We start from the raw sequence: 25,115 nt of genomic DNA, 5'->3' as shown, positions 1-25,115 counted from the left end.
AGACAACTCACAGTAATATCTTACTTGAGAAATATTAGAAAAGAATGATCAAACCAAGGAGGACACAGTACAGAAAACAATAAAAGAAAATTAAGAGAAAGACTCATATTATTCTGCAAAACAGCATCATTTGCTTTCAGCTATGACATCATCCCTGCAAGTATGAAGTTAAAGTAATTGGTAGAAATTCTTAATTTCATGAAATTTAATAAACAGTTTAAAGTTAAACCCTCCAGGACTTAAATATCATGCTATTATGTTTGCTCATATGCGGATACTATTTTCAAATCCTCTTCACACTGGACATTGTTTCAAAGAGAAAGAAGCTTCTTTACCTTCTGGTTCCAGCATTTTGGGGATTTTTAATTCTCGTTCTGCAATTCTGAAGGCCTCTTTCAGATTGTCTCTGTTGGATCTATGCTTCACACTCTTCATGTCAATCAGGTCTGGTCGCAAGGCATGAATGACAGCCAGAAAAGCCATCCCATTCCTCCAGCTTGACTTAAAATCTGTCACCGTGACAGATTCATACCTACCACAAAAGAATAAAAACATTAGAAAGACTATTTAAAAGACTATATCAAAGTACCTCCACTCTTCATCAGGACTTAAATTTCAGCAAATCAAATTATGTCCGTCAACCTAGAAAAGTATTTTATTTTAATCATAAGGTCCAATTAAAGTAAAATGCCAAGTTTGATGAGGCTCACGAAATATTGGTTCTCAAAGTGTGGCCCCTGGCCCAGCAGTAATGGCATCACTTGGACTGCAGGTAGAAATTCTCAGGCCCAACCCCAGGTCTACCTGAATCATACTCTGGAAGTGGGCCTGAAATCTGTCTTTAAAAGTCCTTCACATGACAGTGATACTCAAATTTAATGCTCTTCATTCAACCATCTGTTGGCTTGACTAAGTTTGGATCTCTACGAACCATTAAGTTCTTTTTACTGGAAGAAATAATTTTATTTCTCATTGGAAAAAATTAAACAATATTTTGTGCCAAGTCAACGGTCAATAGTTCACTGGATAGACGACTGCCTTTGTCACTCCTCTGCTTAGAACCGATTATGAATGAATGGATAAACAAAATGTAGCATGTTCGTACAATGAAATATTTAGTCTAAAAAGTAACGAAATTCTGACACATGCTATAACATGGATGAAACTTAGGGATATGATGCTGAATGAAATAAGCCAGTCACAGAAGGAAAACTGCTACATGATTCCACTCATATAAGGAACCTTGCAGAATGAAATTCTTTGATAAAGAAAGTAGACCTCTGGTGGCCAGAGGCTGAAGGGAAGGTGGAGTTGGGATGTGTTAAACAGTTACAGAGCTTTAGTTTCACAAGATGAAAAAAGTTCTGCAGACAGTTAGCAGTGATGGTTACACAACTGTGAATGCCCTTAATGTCACTGAACTATACCCTTAAAAACTGTTAAAGTGATAAATTTTGCTATGTATATTTTATCACAATAAAAAAATTTGAAAAAAACATCATAGTTTTTATTATATTTAGAATAACATCACTCACTCTGGCCCACAGGGCCTTACAAGCTTTGGCTCCTCCTGACCTCTCCCACCTTTCTATCTCGCCTTTCTTACAATGCTGCAGTGTAGCTGGACCACACTGCTTCCATTTTGTCAGCTCCAGCTTAGGCCTGCTAGTCCCATCCCCTCTTCTCTCTGCATGACCGGGCTTGGCCTGCTCACGAGGAATGTGCCCAAGCCAGATAAGTTCCCCATCAACTTTTTCTCTTGCCTTCATCTGATATGAAAACTGGAAGAATGCCTTTTGCTGACACAGATGGTTAATGGTCAAGACCCCCAGGGAGAGGAAAAAAACCCTGGCTCCTGTTGGGGCAGACACACGTCTCCCTTCGTAAATGATTCTGTTTTTTAGCTCTGGCCCCTTTAAATCCCCCTGTACCCCTTGTGGGAGCACGGAGTGCCTCTGGATCCCTGTCTGCCTGATCCTGCCTGTAAGTGACCCACAATAATCTTCATAATTGCACTTTATGGAGTTGCCCACATTTTTCCTCAGTCTTAAAAGTTCCTTTTCAGTTCAGAGGATATTTTTCAGTATCTCCACCTTCCGACACACAGCAACACCAGCCTCATTCCTGTTTCTTGATAGTCCTTCTAATCCTTCTGCCTGGACACTCTTTCCCCCCCAGTCTTCATATACTTAAAGCCATCTCTTCATGTCTCAGCTCAAAGGTCTCCTCAGAAAGGCACTCCATGATCACCTCAGATAAAGGAAATCTTCTTCCTGCCCCTGACATTTTCAACCGTAAGTCCTTCCTAACTTTATTGCCAACTATACCGTGAACACATATAAGGCTAAAATTAAAAGAATACACAGTCAACTAAAACAGTCTTGACTTTTAAAGAACTCCTAGCACGGTGAAACTTTTAAAAATCTAAATCCACCTTCCAGATGCATAAGGGAATTGTGCCTAAAGAAAAGGATATTTGAAGACTACTTTATTTGTATACCATATGGGCCACCTATACATGGGCATGGGAGTGAGGAAAGTTACTCAGGTGATACCACCTTCTGGTCTTTAAAACCAAGAGTGGCTGAGCTTGCAGACATCTTCATGTGAAAAATTCAATGTGAGAGGAAGGAGAGAGGGAGCATTTTCTTCTTATGAGAGGGAAGTTTTCAGGTAAGCTGTTACACCAGATTTTCAGACCTGGAGGTCAGTAAGGTTATGTTGGTTGTACAGCTGCCCTGTCTGTCTCCCCTGGTCACAGCAAGCTACTTACGAGGCACACTGCTCCTGAGCCCACTGGAGAAGCGCCTTCTTTGCAGACACCCGCCATCTTTCTTGGACTTTGGAGCATTTCTTAGCTGGAGGACTTGAGGTAGGAGAGGAGTCAACTGCACTCACACTGTCCAGGGAAGGCTGACTGTAATTGCCAGGAAGAGTCCGGGCAAGCTCTTCAATCTAAGGAAGACATAATAATTGTTAATGTGTACGGAATCATAAGTTAGCAGCAGTGAGATAAAACCTTCAGCCAAAATAAGATCTTAAAAGTATCATTTAATGGTAACATTTTACTTGTGGTAAAATGAGCAGTGCACAAGTCTCTGAACAATGCCATTTGGCCTCTGGAGCTACACTTTGGTTTTTTTTCAGTGGACTACTGAAGGCAGGCATCTATTCACCACCCCCGCCCCCCACCATGCTTACAGAGCACTTCACTGGTGTTCAACGTATGTCAATCAAAACTCAACTGAGCTTAATTGAGCTAGTCAAGAAAACTTCTGGAGAGATTGGGTCAATTAAATTGCATCCTTGATTATAAACCATTAAAAAACAAATATACATAGAAGAAAAAATAGTCAAACACATGGAGATGTTAAGTTTCAAGAAAGAAAAAACTGTTATGTATATGAAAAATAACCTCATTGATCATTTCAGAAATCTAATTGCATACAGCAAGAGGACAGTGTTTTTACTCGTAATGCAGGCAAAAGTTTTTAAAAGATAACAGTGATGAATATTCATATATTGCTGGAAACACATAAATTGATTCCGATTTCTTGGATGGGCAATATGATAATACCTACAGAAAATGTTAAAAGACAAATCCAGAAACAGATGTGTTATTGAAAGATGTACACTTTTTTTCAATGATTGCAGATTTCCCAAATAACCATTAATAGTAGGTGTGACCAACACAATGAACAAACCTGATCTGGTCTGCAAACCGCCTTGCACCAAAATGGCACCCAGTGCATGTATATTTATATAAATATATTTATGTAAATACAGACTATTTACCAAAATTGACATGCTGAGCCATAAAGCAAGCCACAGAAATTTTGAAGGACTGAAATAATTCAGATTATATTTTCTGATCATACTGAAATTAAACTAGAAATTAGTGAAGATATAAAAAATAAATTTCAAATATTTGGAAATTAAGTCATAGATTGTTATAGAACCCATCAGTCAAATGAGAAATCATAATGAAAATTTTAAAATCTTTTGAACAGAACACAAATGAAAATATTATATTCTTGGATTAAAAGATGCATTATGTAAGAGATGTCAACTTTTTCCAAATGATTTTATACTTTAATCAATTCTCATTAAAATTCCAGTAGGTTGTGTGCGTAAATGAACACTGAGCTTACCCAATGGTATATCTCAATTACATCTCAGTTTAAAAAATTATATGGAAATACAAAGAGCAAAGAAGCCAAGGTAATCTTGATAAACATGTAGGACAGCACACTATCAGATATCAAGACTGACTGTACAGCTACAGAAATTAATCTAGGATAGACCTGGTGCAAGGATAAACAATGGGACAGAACAATCTGAAAATGGAGCCATACCTACATGACTACTTGATTTATGAAGGTGATACTATAGCGTAGTAGGAAAATGATGGTCTCTTCAATTAATGTTGGACACGTGGACACGTGAAGCGGGAGAAAGGGGAGGGTTGGATGAACTGGGAGAGTATCACTGACAATATATACACCACCATGTGTAAAACAGATAGTGCGGAAAGCTGCTGTATGGCAGAGAGCCCAGCTTGGTGCTCTGTGATGACCTAGAGGGCTGGGAGGGAGGGAGGCTCAAGAAGGAGGGGCATATGTATACTTATGACTGATTCATGATGTACAGCAGAAATGAACACATTGTAAAGCAATTTTCCTCCAATTGAAAAAAAAGAGCATAGCACAGAAAGTGCAGACACTTGCTAGCACAGCAAACAGAAGACAAAAAGTGTTCTGGAAATGAGAAAGTTATTTTGCACACAATTGCTTAAAAGTTGCCTAGTACCAAGACCCTATGTAAAGGGACGTTTTTTCTTCCTTATATATCCTAATTATTGGGAAAATGTGATATTTGTTCATTCTCCTGCAAAAAGTATCAGTTTCTGTAAGTTAAGATTTTTAATGCTTATCAATGTCCTTGGTAATCCCTAACTCAGTCAAGTTCTCAGTAAAGCAAGGAAAAAAAAAAAAATTAGTGTTGGGTCAACTGGATAGCCATATGGAAAAAGTAAATCTTGATTGCTTTAACATAACATTCACACAAATCAATTTATTCTTCTTTTTAACTCTGTATTGAAGTATATTTGATTTACAATGTTGTATTAGTTTCAGGTGTACAGACAAACCAATTCATTCTTGAAAGACTGCAGATCTAAATGTAACATGTGAAATAATTAAGCTTTTAGACATGTGCTGTCCAATATGATAATCACTAGCCATATGTGACTATGTAATTTTTAAAAAAAATTTTTTTTATTTTTAAAAAATTTTTATTTTTACTTTATTTTACTTTACAATACTGTATTGGTTTAAAAATTTTTTTAATTTAAGTCCTCAGACATATTAGCAACACTGTAAGAGTTCAATAGCCATAGGTTGCTAGTAACTATTGTTCTGTACAGTATAAGTATAGAACATTCCCATTACTGCAGAAAGTTCTACTAGAAAGAACTATTCTAGAAAGTAAGAGAATATCTCCATGGTACTGGCAATGGGAAAGAATTCTTTAAAAGACATAAAAAGTACTAGCCACCAGAAAAAAAAAGAAGCTGATAAATTTGAACTACATTAAAATTATGGAATGTCTGTTAATTAAAGGATTGAAAAGGCAAGTCACAGAGTCAGAGAAGATATTTGCAACTTATGTATATAACCAACAAAGGACTTGGATCCAGAATATATTTTAAAACTTCTATAAATCATTACACATAGCAGAATAGCTAAAATAAATGTGTGTATTTTTTTTTAATGTCAAATATTAGTGAGAATGGTTCCAAATAGGAAAGGAGTATGTCAAGGCTGTATATTGTCACCCTACTTATTTAACTTCTATGCAGAGTACATCATGAGAAACGCTGGGCTGGAAGAAACACAAGCTGGAATCAAGATTGCCAGGAGAAACATAGGTCACCTCAGATATACAGATGACACCACCCTCATGGCAGAAAGTGAAGAGGAACTAAAAAGCATCTTGAAAGTGAAAGAGGAGAGTGAAAAAGTTGGCTTAAAGCTCAACATTCAGAAAATGAAGATCATGGCATCTGGTCCCATCACTTCATGGCAAATAGATGGGGAAACCGTGGAAACAGTGTCAGACTTTATTTTTGGGGGCTCCAAAATCACTGCAGATGGTGATTGCGGCCATGAAATTAAAAGACGCTTACTCCTTGGAAGGAAGGTTATGACCAACCTAGATAGCATATTCAAAAGCAGAGACACTACTTTGCCAACAAAGGTCCGTCTAGTCAAAGCTATGGGTTTTTCAGTGGTCATGTATGGATGTGAGAGTTCGACTGTGAAGAAAGCTGAGCGCTGAAGAATTGATGCTTCTGAACTGTGGTGTTGGAGAAGACTCTTGAGAGTCCCTTGGACTGCAAGGAGATCCAACCAGTCCATCCTAAAGGAGATCAGTTCTGGGTGTTCACTGGAAGGACTGATGCTAAAGCTGAAACTCCAATACTTTGGCTACCTCATGCGAAGAGTTGACTTATTGGAAAAGACCCTGAATGCTGGGAGGGATTGGGTGCAGGAGAAGGGGACGACAGAGGATGAGATGGCTGGATGGAATCATCATTTTGATGGACATGAGTTTGGGTGAACTCCGGGAGTTGGTGATGGACAGGGAGGCCTAGTATGCTGCGATTCATGGGGTTGCAAAGAGTTGGACACGACTGAGCGACTGAACTGAACTGATTAGTGAGAATTGGCTCAAAGAATTCTCAAACTCTGATAACAGTGCAAATCAGAAAAAGTTCGAAAAACTGTTGGGCAGTGATCTACTAAAGCTAGAGATCATATGCCCTACAGCCTAGCAGTTACAGTCCTAGATAAATATGCAACAGAAATGAGGCCACCAAAGGCACCAAATGGCATATACAAGAACATTCTCAGCAGCTTTATTTGCAACAACTTAAAACTAGCAACGAAAGAAATGTTCGTCAACAGCAGAATGGTAAACAAGTTCTAGTATATTCATGCACTGGTATATTCATACACAGCAATGAAAAGGAAAGATCCTAAGAGGATGAATCTGACAGACATGATCTTAAATAAAATGAATCAGATACAGAAGAGTATTACATAGTGTATGCAAAATAATTCAGTTATAATTCCCTTTATATTGTGTTTAAAATGGTAAACTAACCAATGATAAAGATCAAAGTAGTGGTTATCTATAGGGAAGGAGAACAGAGACTGGGAGAAAAACCTAGGGCTCTGACATGCTGGCCATGTTCTATCTTTCTGTCTTCAGTTACATGGTGGTTACATGGATGTGTTTAATTTATGAAAATTCATCAAACTCTACACTTAAGATTTGTGTCTTTTCCTCTATATGTGTTATACTCTTACCAAAAGCTCATTTACAATATTAAAACAAAATTTTAAAAAGCTTTTATTTTGCAAACTTTATGGACCAAGAATGCTGTTTCGAGGAATTTGGCCCATGGGAATGATTAAGATTATATGCAAGTTTTATCTTAAGGATAAATTTTTTGGAATTGCTTACAGTCACAAAAAACTGAGCATTTTGAGAGTCCATTAATGAATATGCTTTAATATAGAACACCATGCTTCCATTATAATATATATAAACCCAGAAAGATGATAATTAGGATAACTTGAAAACAATATGGAGAGCACAATCCTATTTTGTTTAAGACAGACATGCACAAATATATATATTAATTCCTGCTATATTATGTCATGAGGACTGTACATCAAATTAATTGAAGTGGTTATCTGTGAGTGGTGAAATTCTAGATGACTTTCTTTTTATTATCTATGTTGACATCTTAATTTATATTTCAAATACCCTAAAAAGTATGGAAAATATTTAATATGCCTATGAATTATCAAATTTTAACATTTACCACATTTAGTTCATAATTTTTAAAGAAACAAACCATAGTTTGAGCCTCTGTCTTTGTGCATTCAATTCCATTTCCTTCCTTTCCCAGAGGAAAAAAACTCCAAATCCTAAATTTAGTTTTCATCATCTTCATGTATATTATTCTACTATAACTACAAATATAGGTAATCAGAAATGATACAAAGTTTCACTTTGCAAATGATACAAAGTCTATTTTGTACCAACTATAGGTAAACAGAAATGATACAAAGTCTCATTTTGTTTGAAATTTTATATAAATTAGTTATGTTACCTTCTATTTTTCCTAAAATAAGCACTTGCTTTCCATATAATTTTTAAAGTTATTTTTAAAGTAATTATGGATATAACCTACATGTAAACTTTTTAAGTAGCTCCACAAAACATGCACTAATTCAAAATTCCAGGCCTGAAAGTATGTATTTATCAGTCATAAGTGTCATAAAGTCAGGACTAGAATCATCTTATTTGCTATTATTTTCTTAGTGTCCTAGCACAAAAGCAAGCACATAGCAGGTGCTCAAAAATACTCATGGAATGAAAGAAAAGTTATGAGTCAGTCTCGGGACAGAACTAGATACTGCAGGACTATTAGACAAGGGACCTCAAAAATAGGGAGATTTTTACCAAGTTTAGTGGGTTAGTTTTCCAGAATTTACTCCAAAAGCTTCCTATTCTCTCTTCTGCCAGAGTAAACAATAATAAACAAAAATTTACCATGGCAAGTCCTATTCAGGCTGGAGCTGATACATATATGTTATTTCAGTATATCATGATAATTTAGTATTCAATTTTCAAATGAAGAGTAACATAAGTGACAAAAGGTCAGCTATATAGTTTTCACCTGAAAAGACTTCCAATGGGTCTCGTTTCTAAAGAAACTCTAGCGTCAAGTCACACTTTTGCACTACACTTATTGATTTTATACTGTGGTAATTAGAAGAGGAATACTTTTCATATCAAACTACTCACATGAAAGTGCAGTATAATTGTCCAAATGAGGCCAAGAATAATAGATGGGTTTCCATCTATGATATCAGTAACATGAATATTTATTAGCTTGATCTGGAAAAGAAAAATGCAGGTTAGAAAAGAGAAAATATGTGAAAGCATTAATCTCCCCAACTAATTTTCATGTGAACTTCATACTCACTGATTGGTTTTTTAGGAATGTCAGAGCATTTTCTATATTGATTCTACACTGGAATGTATTAGATCCTTTATCTCGAGGCTATGAGATTCAAGCAAAATATATTACTCAGAAATGTGCTTTTTTTTAATCCACAAAATTTCTTAATGTCGTTTTAAAAGCTTACTGACTTAATTTTAAAAACTTACCAATTGCTGTCCTGAGAGTACTTCCAGCAGGTCCAGGAGGACATGCCCCTTTTTAATGTCTGTGAACAGGTCTGTTACAACTGAGGGAGGGGTGTGCTACCAAACAAAGGCCACAAGAAAAGTAATCATTAACAGTTTGGAACAAAAACATGGTAACATTAAGAATCTCATAAATGTGCTTTAGGATCTCTGAAAAAGCTAAAATTCGGTAGTGATTTTCTTCTTAATTAACAGGATGATAGAAAACACACAAAGTTCGACATCCAAACATGTTAAGGAAAGAAGTGAACTTAACTCACAGTAGATTTCCAATAACACAACACCCTTTCAGCTTTCACTGAGAGCTTAAAACCTGTGTGGAGAAGTGGCATTCAAGATAGTCAGAATCAGCCAATAGTGACCCATTTGGAGAGGAGATTACATTTCTGAAATAACCTGTTTATGAATTTATTCTTTTTAGAACTACAAGCATTGGGGCTAGCATGGGTAGCCTGTGAGAGAGGCTCATTCATTTTTGTATGTAGGTTGCTCCAGGCACTTGGCATCACTGAGAGCCAGGGTGGCACAGAGATTAAGATCAAGGTCTCGGGTTCAGACTGCCTGGGACAGCAACCCAGTGCTATCACTCATGGCTTCCCTGGTGGCTCCGATGGTAAAGAATCTGCCTGCAATGAGAGAAACCCAGATTCGATCCCTGGGTCGGGAAGATGCCCTGGAGTAGGAAATGGCAACCCACTCCAGTAGGCTTGCCTGGAGAATTCCATGGACAGAGAAGCGTGGTGGGCTTCATAAGCCCAGGCATGGGGTTGCATGAGCAGCTAACACTACACTACTACACTATCGTTTATAAGCTGTGGGACCATCGAGAAGTCACACAACTCTGAGCCTTACATCCCTTGCTCCTTAAATAGAAACAATACTATCTATATTGTGGGATGTTGCGAATTCAATGAAATGTAATGAGTAGTCAGAACATTTAAAGAACTTAACAGTGTCTAACACTCAATATATAGGACTTCCATTATAATTGCATTTGATAAAACAGATGTTGCTGCTTTTAGTATTCTATAGCACTGTCTCCCACATCCTTAACAAAAGTGCCCAAGTGCCCCCTTTTAGTGTTGGGAAAGAATAACAAATATATCAAAACAGAATACAAAAGATCAAGGTGACATTCAACACAGTCTTTCAATCTCTCACCATTGCCATTTTGGAGACTAAAACAGGAGAGAACAGGAGCAATCACTTAAATATATTTTTAGCTTGATTTGCCCTGTTTTTCCTCACCTTTGCCAACTGTGAGTTTATCCAGCAGGTGAAGGTTTTCTTCTGAGTGTCTTCCTGTTCAGCTATTTAAAAAGGACAACGGCAGTTAGAAAATGAGAAGCCTCAGGAGCCATTTGAACAAATCAGAGCATTAAAGGCCTGTCACTCTGCGAATGTGCGTGTGTCTCACAATCTTATAAACTTTCTTGGAATTTAGTCTAAATTTCAGATGTTTGTCCAAGAAATGTTTTGGAAATAACATGTTGATAGGAGATTTTTTTTACACCCACAGATTAACTGCAAGAGACAATGGTTTTTTAATACTTTTTACTGACAAAAGAATTAAGCCCCTACATAACCTTGACAGTGCTGTACAAAGACCTGTAAAGAATAAAAAAAAAAAGTTGATAATCCAAAAGGACTTGCCGTCTAAGCCAACAACACTTGGAACTTCAGATAAACCCAGAACACCTGAAAGCATCCTAAAGGCTCATAAAGTCATGGCAGTTTAGTCTTGGCATTTATCGTGAAGAATATATTGCCACTGAATTCACCATAAATGAGCTGCAATTAGAGTCACAGAGACCTGAGTTCAAACCCTGCCTCAGTCACTGAGTAGCTGTGGGCCATGGAGCCGGTTCCTCATGGGAAGCACACACTGAGGGAGACTGTTCGTGATTCACGCGAGGTGAACGGACCTTGGCAACGTGGAGATACAGAGCAAGTGCCAGCTCTCCTTCTGACTAACCGGGAAGAGGGTCCCGGGAGAGATCCGAACGCTCAAGGTGGGTCTTCTCTTCCTTCCTGGGGCGAGAGAGAGCCCCACACCAACACCATGCTTCCCCCACACTGTCTTCCCCCTACATCACACGCCGCCGTTGCTCTTTCTCTCACACTTTATATCCAATGCCTCAGGAAATCCTTTTAGGTCCTCCTTCAAAATACATCCAGAATATGACCAGTTCTCCCCGCCTTCACTATGACGATCCTGCTCCATGTTAACTCAGATCAGGAAACCACTCTGCTCCAAACTGTGCAAGGGCCCCCCACTTCACCCCTTAAAATGGCTACAAGCCCCACACCACCTGCCCCTGCCCTCACCCCCACCATCTTCCTTACGCTCATTCCACTCCAACCACTCTGGCCTATCTGCTTTTTTGTTTGTTTGTTTTTTCAAATTCTCCAGAATTTTGCACTAGCTAGTGCACAGGCTTTTGCACTAGCTCTCTTTTCTTCTAGGAATACTCTCACTACAGCTATCCCCACAAGCTAACTCCCTCATCTCCTTCAAATCTTGGTTTAAGTGGTACTCATCTGTAAAGGTCTATTCTGACCATCCTAGTTTAAACTGTAATAACCCTCTTCTGCCTGTTGTCCTGCTTGATTTTTGCTTTTCTACAGTACTTACCACCTTTAACATTCTATGTAAGCCTCATATGTAGTATTGTGGTTCAGTTGCTCAGTTGTGACCCACTCTTTGTGAACCCATGGACTGCAGCACGCCAGGCTTCCCTGTCCTTCCACCATCTCCTGGAGTTTGCTCAAACTCATGGCCACTGAATCGATGACACCATTTATCCTTCTCATCCTCTGTCACCCCCTTCTCCTCCTGCCCTTAAACTTTCCCAGCATCAAGGTCTTTTCCAATGAGTCGGCTCTTCATATCAGGTGGCCAAAGTACTGGAGCTTCAGCTTCAGCATCAGTCCTTCCAATGACTATTGAGGGTTGATTTCATTTAGGACTGACTAGTTTGATCTCCTTGCTGTCAAAGGGACTCTCAAGAGTCTGCTCCAGCACCACAGTTCATCAGTTCTTCAGTGCTCAGCCTTCTTTATGTTCCAACTATCACCATGTGTACAGGACTACTGGAAAAACCATAGCTTTGACTATATAGCCCTTTGTCAGTAAAGTGATGTCTCTGCTTTTTAATACACTAAGTTTGTTATAGCTTTTCTTCTAAGAAGCAACAGTCTTTTAATTTCATGACTGAAGTCACCATCTGCAGTGATTTTGGAGCCCAAGAAAATAAAGTCTGTCACTGTTGTCTTTTTTTTTCCCAATCTATTTGCCATGAGTTGATGGGAACAGATGCCACAATCTTTGTTTTTTGAATGTTGAGTTTTAAGCCAGCTTTTTCACTCTCCTCTTTCACCTTCATCAAGAGGTTCTTTAGTTCCTCTTTACTTTCTGCCATAAGGGTGGTGTCATCTGCACATCTGAGGTTATTTGATATTTCTCCCAGCAATCTTGATTCCAGCTTGTGCTTCATCCAGTCCAGCATTTCACATGATGTACTCTACATATAAGTTAAATAAGCAGGGTAACAATATACAACCTTGACATGTTCCTTTTCCGATTTTGAACCAGTCTGTGTTCCATGCTTGGTTCTAACTGTTGCTTCTTGACTTGCGTACAGGTTTCTCAGGAGGCCGGTAAGGTGGTCTGGTATTCCCATCTCTTTCAGAATTTTCCACAGTTTGTTGTGATCCACACAGTCAAAGGCTTTAGTGTAATCAATGAAGCAGATGTTTTTTGGAATTCCTTTGATTTTTCGATGGTATAACAGATGTTGGCAATTTGATCTCTGGTTCCTCTACTGTTTCTAAATCCAGCTTGAACATCTGGAAGTTTTTGGTTCACATACTTTTGAAACCTGACTTAAAGGATGTTGAGCATGACCTTGCCAGCATGTGAGATGAGTGCAATTGTGCAGTAGTTTGAGCATTCTTTGGCGTTGCCCTTCTTTGGGATTGGAATGAAAACGGACCTTTTCCAGTCCTGTGGCCACTGCTGAGTTTTCCAAATTTGCTGGCATACTGAGTGCAGCACTTTCATAGCATCATCTTTTAGGATTCAAAATAGCTCAGCTGGAATTCCATCACCTCCACTAGCTTTGTTTGTAGTGATGCTTCCTAAGGCCCATTTGACTTCACATTCCAGGATGTCTGGCTCTAGGTGACTGATCATACCATCGTGGTTATCCAGGTCATTAAGACCTTTTTTGTATGGTTATTCTGCATATTCTTGCCACCTCTTCTTAATATCTTCTGCTTCTCTTAGGTCCTTACCATTTCTGTCCTTTATTGTGCCCATCTTTGCAATAAACGCAAATAAATAAAATGTTCCCTTGGTGTCTCTAATTTTCTTGAAGAGATCTCTAGTCTTTTCCATTCTATTGTTTTCCTCTATTTCTTTGCATTGTTCATTTAAGAAGGCTTTCTCATCTCTCTTTGCTCTTCTTTGGAACTCTGCATTCTGAAGGGTATATCTTTCCTTTTCTCGTTTGCCTTTCACTTCTTTTCTCAGCTATTTATAAGGCCTTCTCAGACAACCATTTTGCCTTGTTGCATATCTTTTTCTTGGGGATGGTTTTGATCACCACTTCCTGTACAATGTTACAAACCTCTGTCCGTAGTTCTTCAGGCACTCTGTATATCATATATGTAGTCGCTCAGTCGTGTCCGACTCTTTGAGACCCCATGGACTGTAGCCTACCAGGCTTCTCAGTCCATGGGATTTTCCAGGCAAGAGTACTGGAGTGGGTTGCCATTTCCTTCTCCAGGGGATCTTCCCGACCCAGGGATCGAACCCGGGTCTCCCACATTGTAGGCAGACGCTTTACCCACTGAGCCACCATATGTAGTAGGTTTATCATTTAATGTCTTGCTCTCCTTACAATAGAATTTAAGCAGCACATAAACAAGATGTTTCATCTGTGAAATATTCCAGGGCTTGGAAGAGTCTGGCCAGATTCTAAATAAATATTTGCTAAAAGAGTAGGAATAACAATAATTTTACTAATTATTATTGTTATATTTTATTTACTGTACTGAGAAGGTCAAATCTACCTTTATGTGTTTGCATTCCTTCTTTGAAAAGCTGTCTGTTCTATCTTCTAAAACACTGTTTTCCTTTGACTCTTCCCATTCACCCCTATTAATCTCTAACACAGTTAAACTGAAATGGTTGGCATGACACCTAGTTTGAGTTCTTAAAAATGTTTTAATCTGATGAGAGCTCAGGGTGAGAAAATGAAGAGAACCTGAGTAAATGGAATTTTAGGGTCTTTATAATTGTAACTAGAGATTAAAGATGCACTGAACCTTGTTGGATTTCCTCAACTTTTAAAATCCATTTCATCTTTTCTGTATTACCAGCTGAAATTAGTTGTAGCTCATTTACACTTTAAAGGGTGCTCAATAATTGAGCACCCAATCTATAATCTACACAAATATAAAATAACCAAAAATTTCCAATGAAAATTTTGTTATATCTGAGCTAATTTGATTAAAATCTAATAAAAACAAAGAGAAAAACAATAAGATGAGCAGTCAGTGCAAATCCCCACCCAGAACTCTACAGTTAGCAATTGAAACCTTCATGAAAAGCTTTAAAAAGGAAATTTCATGGCTTTTAACGAATGCGTTGTCCAAATACAGGATATTTGGTCATCCTGGAAATCAGAAACCTTCAAATGCAACAAGGACCCTTTGCTAACAGCAAACAAAGATGTCCCAGGTGTCATTAAACACCCTAATACCCACTCGATTGAATGTTTTGTCCTTGCATTGTCACTTATCCCTCGACACTTTTTCCCACACTACCATACTGTCTTACCCTTGAAAAGTGCTATTAATTCAACAGGAATCAGAGCCAAATAGCTCACCCTATGGCAGGATAAGTAACCTTTTGTTCTTTTCAAAGGTTGACCCATTGGGGAAAAAATAATTGAGATCCACATGCTTTAAAGCAACTTAATTTGAGTGGGTGAGATTTTATTAATGTTGGGTTTTATTTTTTAAACTTTCAGAGTAACTTTCTAATAAAATAATAGAACTTTTCACAGAATGGCATGAAGAGAATAGGACATTTTATTTTTTATTCTATTTCTTTAATTTTTTAAATTTAATTTAATTTTAGAGTATAGTTGTGTTAGTTTCAGGTGTCCAGCAAAATGATTCAGATACATATATACCTGTTCTTTTTCATATTCTTTTGCCATATAGGTTATTAAAGAGTATTGAGTAGAGTTTCCTGTGCTATACAGTCTTTGTTGATTATCTATTTTATATATAATAGTAGGTACATGTTAATCTCAACTTCCTAATTTATTTCTCCTCCCCACCTTTCCCCTTTGGTAACCATAAGTTTGTTTTCTAAGTCTGTGAGTCTATTTATGCTTTGTAAATGAGTTCATATGTGTCATTTTTAGATTCCACATTTAAGTGACATCATAAGATAGTTGTCCTTCTCTGTCTGACTTACTTCACCTAGCATGATAATCTCTAGGGCCATTCATGTTGCTGCAAATGGCATTACTTCATTCTTTTTTATGGCTAAATAATGAGAATAGGCCCTTTTAATCAGCACATGTTAGGGATGGAAAAAAACAAAAGCAGAAAGAGAATAAAATCTACCATAATGATGAGTTTTTTTAAATACCAAGGAGTAGAGAGAGTGAGAAATTCTCTCTCCTAATTTTATTAAGGCAAATAAAAAATATGTATAAGGCGGAAAATGTAGTCAGTGAATTTTATTCAGGCCCATATAGGTGTCCTTATCATTCTTGGTAAAAATCTGGCTGAGTTTGAGAAAGGAGGCATAGAAGGAAAAGATTTTCTCTAGGTGTCATTACCATAAAAATACATTTAATCCCTGAGTTTGTTCTTATTCAATCTGCCTTTTGTGAGCTGGCAACTCATATCTTTGGCTGGAGGGGAACTTAAATGAAAACAAATTGAGTTAAGCTCAATTAAGGAGGGTGGATTATAAATTCATTACTAAGCTCATTATAAAACTACCCTGGCCACTGGGTCTCAGCAAGGTCCAGTTTGACAAAAGTTCATCTAAAATGTTGACTCCAGCAGTCCTTCCCATTATTAAAAGTCACCCAGGCATAAGAATCTCTAATTTACATTTTCACTAAAATACAGAGGAATGCATTACTACAATGTGGCTTCTCCAAGAATGTTCTCTACTGCATGAGGTCACCAAGGAAGCTTTGTAACCTCCTTCTATCCAGGAATTTCCCTTTCTCTAGTGGATTACTGATTACAGGTTTACTGCACATGGCCCCAGACTTATTACTTGGATCTTTCATTCTCCTCATTAAAATCTTTTGATCATTCCCTAATTCCTTAATGAATTCTTAGTCTAACATTCTAGGTCATTCATTCATAATCTGACTCTGATCAACTTTTTCCTGACTCATCTCCCGTAACTTCTCCACTCATATCCTACTGCCCTAGCCAAACCAGAGTATCTACAATTCCCCAACTGAGTTGCACTGTTTTCTGCATCAATATGCTATGTACCCTCTGGATTGGACAATTCTTCCATATCCCTCTGGACCCACAGAAACCCCAGCACCCAGCACATGGCGGGTGTTAGATTGACATTTGTTAAAATAAGACATTTTCTGTTCAATGTTCCCTTTGCAAAACAGAAATAGTCTCTGCTGGCTCTGGCTTACCACAACACTTTGTTGGATCTTTTTTTTTTTTTTAATCTTTACCATTAGAAAGTATATAATCCTCATAAAACAATTTTTTCAAACAGTAATAGAATCCCAAGTTATTCTTAACTTCCCCAAACACCCACTTTCCTTGCCCTTAGACAACATTAATTAACAATCTCCTATACATCCCTTCTAGATTAGGCAGGCAAATAAAAGAAATTCTAAAGGGCAAGGATTTGTTTTGATTGGTCACTGGCTCTCTAGCTCCAAGAAGTAAAAGACAGCCAAAACTTGTCGACTGAATGAATGAATGTATATGTAAATGAATTACTATACATGATATTTTTTAAGTTGATAATTCAAAATAAACATGATTTAGGTACACTATTTAAATCAGAAAAGCATCTGTTGAACCATAAGAAAATTTTTAGAAGATCATAAACCTTCCACATTAACAGGAAGGAAGAAAATGATATCTGGCTAGTAAAAAGAACAAAGTAGATATATATGTGCCTGTGTGTGTATATTTTCTTAAGTGAAGGAGAGCAAGTTATAACGTAACGTGTTTACAATGATCCCATCTGTATTTTTGTGACAGGATAGCTCCGTGAAAAACTCAACAGTTTTGTTTCTGTCTTACGGTAAGTACTACTTGCTGCTCACATACTGCAGTCATGCTCCTGCATCTGGCTTCTCTTCTACTCAATGCACAAACCTTAAAACAACCTTTATCCTTTTGTGTTTTTGCTTCCTCTTAACCCAGTGCCATGTAGAGAAGAGATACTCAATAAATTTAGCTGACTGAAAGATTTAGTAAAGATTAAAAGACTGAGGCTCAAACTGACTTGTCGTTGCCTGGAGAAGAATTTATTGGCAACGGTTACTAGGCCTAGGTCTTATCCTAATCCTTGTCTTAAAAACCCCTAGGCAACTTTAGACACAGCTGGGAAGGGAAAGAGGGGGACAAATGGAGAAAGTAGCATCAACGTATATACACTATCATGTGTAAAACCCATGGCTGGTGAGAAGCTGCTGTATAACACAGGGGGACCAGTCTGGCACTCTAGGATGACCTAGGGGGTGGGATGGGGGAAAGGGGAGTATATATTTTATACATATAAAAATAGTGTATAATTATGATTGAGTCACATTGCTGTACAGCAGAAACCAATACAACACTGTAAAAATTAAAAAACAACATAAACTCAAAAAAATAAACAAAGGGAATAAATAAAAAAAACCCTGGGCAATTTCTTTCTTCTGCTAAGAAAATGTCTTGAACAAAAGGGCGTGTACTAATGAGACCCTGTTTCTCTCCCCGAAACAATCCTGCCAACTCCTTGTTAGTTGGGACAGCCACAGTAAAGATAAATAAATTCAGTAAGACAATAATACGACACATTTTAGCCATGTGTTCCAACAGCCATCCCAAAGAATCTTACCCAAGCTGTTATCCGATAGAAAGGGAACTAAAAACAATAAGGCCACCTCTTCTATTGTTTCTCAAGGAGATGATAACAAATAGAAATAAATGAAGAAACAAATTAAGAGAAAGAAAATACACAGGCACGCAAAACCAAAACAAGAAAAGCCTAAAATATCTTAAGAATAAACAGGAAAAGGCCTGTGACTGAACTACCAAAGGGGAGACTATTAACCAATAGAGAAAGCAAGGGGACAATTTACAACACATTTTCTTGCAACCAACCATACGCCAAACAAACAAGCAAGAAAGAAAAATAAATAGTACCAAGACTGAGGCCTTACTTACTGAATCAGAAAAGTGAGTTTAGAAGCTAAGTCTTAGCTAACATATCTCGTAAGCACAGTATGCAAACATATCTCTACCTCAAAATTCTTTTCATTCAAGTACTTCCTCCCTGGAGAATCTACATCGTCACTATGGAAAAGGAAAAAAGAAACAGCAATTGACTGTCAAACCAGCATTCCAGGACTGAAACCACACTCTATCTCCCTACTTCTCCCCAAACTTGTCCTCATCTGTGCTTTCATCTCATGGGTTTGACGCCACCATCTTTTATCAGCCCCAGCTTTTTGCCAAATCCTGCCAACTTTGCCTCCACGTGCCTCTGGCATATGCACTTTCTTCTCTACATCTGACGGCCCTCCTGCCCCGTCAGCTCTGCTGCAGACCGCAGCCATGGCCAATCACGTCGGCTCTGCTCCCTTCAATCTATTCTGCACTTCAACTAGCAAATCTGCCCACAGCACCTTTTCCACCTTCGGATGGTTTCTCTTTGCTCTGAGGGTCAAAAGCAGAGCAGCCTATGAAGCCCTGCCTGGTTCACCCACAGCATCTCTCCAGCTTCAGCACATATTAACACTACCCTTCCCTGGAGCCCAGTGCTCCAGACACTCCATCTTCCTCCAGGACCTCTAGAAGTTATGGTCCTCCTGCCACACCTGTTTGTACCACCCTCCCCTGGTGGGTCAGAGGTTAAAGCGTCTGCCTGCAATGTGGGAGACCTGGGTTCGATCCCTGGGTTGGGAAGATCCCCTGGAGAAGGAAATGGCAACCTACTCCAGTATTCTTGCCTGGAGAAGCCCATGGATGGAGGAGCCTGGTGGGCTACAGTCAATGGGGTTGCAAAGAGTCAGACACGACTGAGCTACTTCACTTTCTTTCTTTCCCCTTCACGTACATAACTTCTAATTACACTTAGGGCTCAGCTCAATAGTTGCATCCCAAAGGAAACCTAAGCCAATTCGTCTTCCTCTACTACTTAAGCACTTGCCTCAACTTATAATCACTGACAAGGTTAAGAGCATGGACTCTAGAGCCAGACTACCTGAGTTTGATCCATATTTGCCACACATACAAGCTGTGAGCCTCAGTCTTCTCATCTGTAAAATGGGGACAGCAGTGCCTACCTCAGAGTTGTTAAGAGGATTAAACACTTGTTATGTAGATCAGAGATTAACAACTGATAACCCCAAAGGCCAAATGTAGCCTATCGCCTATTTTTGTAAATAAAGTTATTTTGGAACACAGACACATTCATTTACTTACGTATTGTCTGTAGCTACGTTCATGCTAAAATGGCAAGTTGCATAGTTGCGGCAGAGACCATACGGATCTCCAAGTTAAATATTTACTACTTTGTTCTTTACAAAAAAAGTCTACCAATCCTTGGCCCAGACTATGCGCGAGCTATACAAATGAATATTAGCTACAACATGGATGAATGTTGAAATCATTATGCTAACTGAAAGAAGCCATCACGAAATACCACATAGTATATGATCCCATTTGTATGAAACATCCAGAATAGGACAATCTATAGACACAGAAAGTAGATCAGTGTTTGTTCAGGGCTGATACAAGGAGGAGGAGAAGGTTTTGGAATAATATTGAAAGGGTATAGGGTTTCTTTGGGGGTGGGGGATGATAAAAACATTCTAAAATTAAGTGTGATGGTTGCACAACTTTGTGAGTATACTAAAAATGACTGAATTGCACACTACAAGTGGGTGAGCTGCATGGTATGTGAATCACATCTTGAATTATAGCTCTATAATGCTGTTACCCCCCAAATAGCAGCTAAGACCTGTGAAATTCTTTGATTACTGTCTGCTTCCTCATTAGCCTGTGGGCCCCAGGAGAGCACAGGCCAACCCTGATTTTGCTCCTCATCTTGTGTGCAGTACGTACCCCAGTGCATTTCATGTTGTTCGGATTCAAAAAGTATTTGTTGGTTATCTGGCTGGAAGGTGCGAGTGGGGCTTTGCTGCTATTTTTCCCCAGTCAATCCAGAGATTTAAGGTCTTAGTTGGCTGGGAAACGCTGTGACACAGAGCAAGGAATTTCTGCTCTGGGCCTTAGCATGTAGGATCCAGCCAGGTCGTGTAGCCACATGAGGCAACCGCGCCCTCATGCAAACACCTGAGACCTTCACACTGAGGCTTTTGTTTCCAGCCACACGGAACACAGCTCCTGGCTCTCTGCAAAAACAAACTTTGCACTTCCAGCACATGAAAATGAGCCCGCAATGCAGATGGCGTGCCTAGGATCTGGGGTGCTTTTTGCTTCTCTTCTTTCCCACCTTCTTCTGACTCACCTGGGTTGCTCAATAAAAAATATCTGTGGAATGAATAAATCAAAGAGATGACTACATTTCTTTTAACACATATTTCTCACTCCCTACTACTTTTTAACAACCACATTAACACTGTGAGCACTTTTCTTCTGAAAATCACCTTCCTCTGAAGGTGTGAGCCTGAACATCTTCCATTTGAGCCAGCAGTCCAAACACCTCTGACTTCTGAGTTCAAAAGAGCCAGACTGAGCTAAAGAGATGGTGCTGTGGTTACAAATTTAGGATTCTTACACTTTTGAATGTCAGCTAATCAACTGGAGGTCAGAGGTTAAGTGCAGGGTTCTATGCCCCAATTCCCAGAGATTCTGACTGAGAGGGATCACACAGCTCACGCTGAGAAACCCCTCGCTAAAGTAATTAGATGGGTTTATACGTGTGACTTATTCTTGAAAAAAATACAAGGGAACAGGAAGGACCTAGCAAAAATAGTAATGAAATAATAAACTCTGAGATGTTAACATAATGAATTAATAACTCAAATATAAATCTATTCTAATTTATGGGGATCATAAGACACACCTCAAGAGACTCAGAAGGCATGCTACGTCCAGGAATAAGTAGGACTCAAGGGTAAGGAACAATGAGACTATTTCCTTAAAGTTTCTGGGAATGGTAACCCACTCCAGTATTCTTCCCTGGAGAATCCCATGGATAGAGGAGCCTGGCAGGCTACAGTCCAGGGGATCCCAGAGATCGGACATGACTGAGCAACTAACATTTCATTTTCATTTCCAGTCAAGTGCTCAGGCAGGCATTCTGTAAATGAGAAAACTGTAGATTCAAAAGATGAAGGATTTGTAGCCACTCATGCAATAAGCATTTATTGAAAATCTACTATGTCCTGGATCCTGTGCTCTAGATGTCACATCTGGCTGAGAGAGAAATTCAAATCCAGATGCATCTGATACCAAAATCCATGTTCTTTTCATGATAATTAAAAATCAGCTGAAATGCCAGATCTATGTCTCCTCCAGCTATCACCCTATTTCTCTCCTCCCCTTCAAACCCAAACTTCTTGAAAGAATTGTCTACCCTGGCTATCTTCACTTCCTCACCTACCACTCACTTCTCAACCCACCAAAATCTGGCATCTACCCCTGCCTCTCCACTTAGTTCTCAGCTGGGCCACTTATAATATGCCCACTGCTAACCTCGTGGGTACTGGTCAGTAGTTTTTGGACTCCTGAAACTTTTGATACTATTTACTACCCTCTCCTTTGTGAAATATTCTCTTAGGATTCCATGCTACCACACTCAGCTGGTTTTCTTTCTGCTTCTCTGGACACCCCTTCCAAGCTCTACTATGCGTTTGTTTGGCTTCTTTCATCTCTGGAATGTTCGGTCTAGGCCCTTCTTCTCTTTCTCTAGGTTCTGTCATCCACTCCCACAGAACAAATTACCATTTATACACTCATCACTTCCACACCTTTACCTTCAGCCCAGGTGTCCATTTCTCCTGAGCTGCGTGCATGTTTACCCCACTATCTTCTGGGTATCTCCACTTAATTATTTCAGGGACACACTTCAAACTCAACATTTCCAGAACTGAGTTACCATCTCCACCAATTCCCTCTCCCATCAAAGTTGTTCTGCGTCTTTTCCCCAGTGAATGGTTCCATCGTCTGTTCGTTTGCTAAAGAATAAATCTGAGTCACCTTTGATACCTGCTACTCCCTCCCTTTCCCACACCCACTCAATCAAAAAGCCCTGATAATTATCTCAACAAAACTGAAACAAAGTAAACATTTTTTCATATGACATCCCTTATATGTGGATCCTAAAAAAAAAAAAAAGAGGGGGTACAAATGAACTTATTTACAAAATAGAAGTAGAGTCATGGATGTAAAAAGCAAATGTATGGTTACCAGGGCATGAAGGGGAAGGAATAAACTGGGAGATTGGAATTGGCATATACACACTATTATATATAAAATAGATATGTAATAAGGACATACTGTATAGCTCAGGGAACTCTACTCAATACTCTGTAATGGCCTATATGGGAAAAGAATCTAAAACAAAAAAGAGAGAGAGAGTAGATGCATGTATATGTATAACTGATTCCTGCTGGCTTCCCTGCTGGCTCAGATGGTAAAGCGTCTACCTGCAATTTGGGAGACCCAGATTCGATTCTGGGTTGGGAAGATCCTCTGGAAAAGGAAATGGCAACCCATTCCAGTACTCTAGCCTGGGAAATTCCATGGACAGAAGAGCCTGGTAGGCTACAGTCCATGGTTGCAAAGAGTCAGACACGACTGAGCGACTTCACACTTTCACTATAACTGATCCACTTTGCTGTACACCTGAAACCAACACAACATTGTAAATCAAATATACTCCAATAAAAATTTTAAAAATAAATAAAATAAAAAATTAAAAAATTAAAAGCTCTGAAAATTGGGCCTATTAGATATCTCTGGGTACCCATTTCTATCTGCACTAGCGCCTCCTAGATCAGGACATCATTATGTCTCAGTTAGACTGCGCTAACCGACTCCACTGGTCTTCCGTCTTCACATTCCACCCCACACGACCACACCCCACAGCTCCCCCTAGGTGACTTCTACATCACCAGTTCTGAATAAGCTTCTACTCAGAATGCTTCTGTTGCCTTCTCTTGGTCTTAAGAAAAATGTCAAACCTCTATACGCTTACATGACCTCAGTTTTTTAAAAAAATTAGCGTCTTTATTGAATTTGTTACAATATTGCTTCTGTTTTATGCTTTGGTTTTTTGGCTGAAGGCATGTGGGATCCTAGCTCCTCAACCAGGGAACCAACCCGCACCCCCTGCGTTGGAAGGCAAAGTCTTAACCACTGGACCACCAGGGAAGCCCCTACGTGACTTCATCTTTTCACACTCTCCTTCAAACTCCAAACTTCAGACTCACTGAACATCCATTTCCTTGAATGTGCCATGTTCAGACATCTTCTGGCTTTGATACGCTGTCACCACTGCCTGAAACCCTCTTTCCATCTTCAGCCTTCTCATCTGTTAACATGTTAGGTCTAAGCTTAGAAACCACTTCCTACGGGAAGCTCTCCCTGATCCTCAAGTCTGAGGGAGGTGTTCTGACTCTGAACTTCTACAGCACCATGCCACCTTCCTCCTGTAGTACACATCATACTATACTGCCGAGAGACTGGTCTGTATCTTTGTTTCAGGATGGCAAAAGCTATGTACCATTCCCTGTGCTCAGTATAGTGTCTTATACATCACAAGCATTTAAAAAAATAACTTGCTTAGTAACAAATAAATGAATGAATAGGGCCCTAGGGGGGGAAAAAAAACACCTATACTTAAGAAAAGCATAACCGTTAATGGAGTAGCATCTCTTACTTTTAAAAAATCTTATGTTTTCTTTCAACAAGTACCTGATATCATCCAAATCTCTTGAAATGTTAAGTCACTGTTTCTGTTTGCTCACCTCTCATTTTCTCCTTAACTCACTCCAGTCAGGCCTCCACCTCACCACCTGAGTATAGCGAATGTGTTTGAGCCACCAACTGACACCATGAGCCCAAATCCAGGGGCCATTTGTCTACTCAACACAGTTGACCATCCCCTCTTCTTGAAATATCTTCACGGAGGGGTTTCCAGCCCACCAGCTTTCCTAGTTTTCCTTCTTTGGCTTTGACCAATCCTCAGTGTTCTTTGTCTGCTCCTCCCTCTTCTGTTTGACCTCTGAACACCACGGGACCTAAAAGGGCTGCTGTAGCTCCATAGGTGATCTCAGTCTGTGGCTTTAAATATGAGTACACCAGCCATATGCTGATAGCTGTCAAGTCTCTAGAACTCTGAGTCCTGATATCCAGTTATCTACTAGACATCTCCATTTGGATATCAAATAAGCATCTCATATCTATCGTGGCAAAAATCAATGCTTGATTTCCCCCAAAAGTTGTTTATCCACCAAACTTCTTCATCATAATAAATTATATAACCAACTACTCAACTGCTCAAGGCAAAAATTTAGAAATTATCCTTAATTTATCCTATAATTCACCCCCACACATCCCCACAT

General features: G+C 39.0%; 1 protein-coding gene across 7 annotated transcripts in view; it reads right to left on the bottom strand.

Annotated features, from left to right (window-relative positions):
* The window catches only part of SYNE2 (spectrin repeat containing nuclear envelope protein 2), a 325,432-nt gene that overhangs the window by 237,441 nt on the left and 62,876 nt on the right, over positions 1 to 25,115 (bottom strand). For all 7 annotated transcript variants that reach the window (XM_070292474.1, XM_070292472.1, XM_070292475.1 and 4 more), the window contains exons 3-8: positions 10,537 to 10,598; positions 9,250 to 9,345; positions 9,065 to 9,142; positions 8,884 to 8,976; positions 2,774 to 2,955; positions 336 to 532 (exon numbers count right to left, since the gene is read on the bottom strand). In XM_070292474.1, the coding sequence (XP_070148575.1) occupies positions 336 to 532; positions 2,774 to 2,955; positions 8,884 to 8,976; positions 9,065 to 9,142; positions 9,250 to 9,345; positions 10,537 to 10,598 (708 nt within the window). The remainder of the gene's footprint in view (positions 1 to 335; positions 533 to 2,773; positions 2,956 to 8,883; positions 8,977 to 9,064; positions 9,143 to 9,249; positions 9,346 to 10,536; positions 10,599 to 25,115) is intronic.

Source organism: Ovis canadensis, chromosome 7 (assembly GCF_042477335.2).
Source record: "Ovis canadensis isolate MfBH-ARS-UI-01 breed Bighorn chromosome 7, ARS-UI_OviCan_v2, whole genome shotgun sequence".
NCBI lineage: Eukaryota > Metazoa > Chordata > Mammalia > Artiodactyla > Bovidae > Ovis > Ovis canadensis.
This window is presented reverse-complemented; position numbering and strand designations above follow the sequence as displayed.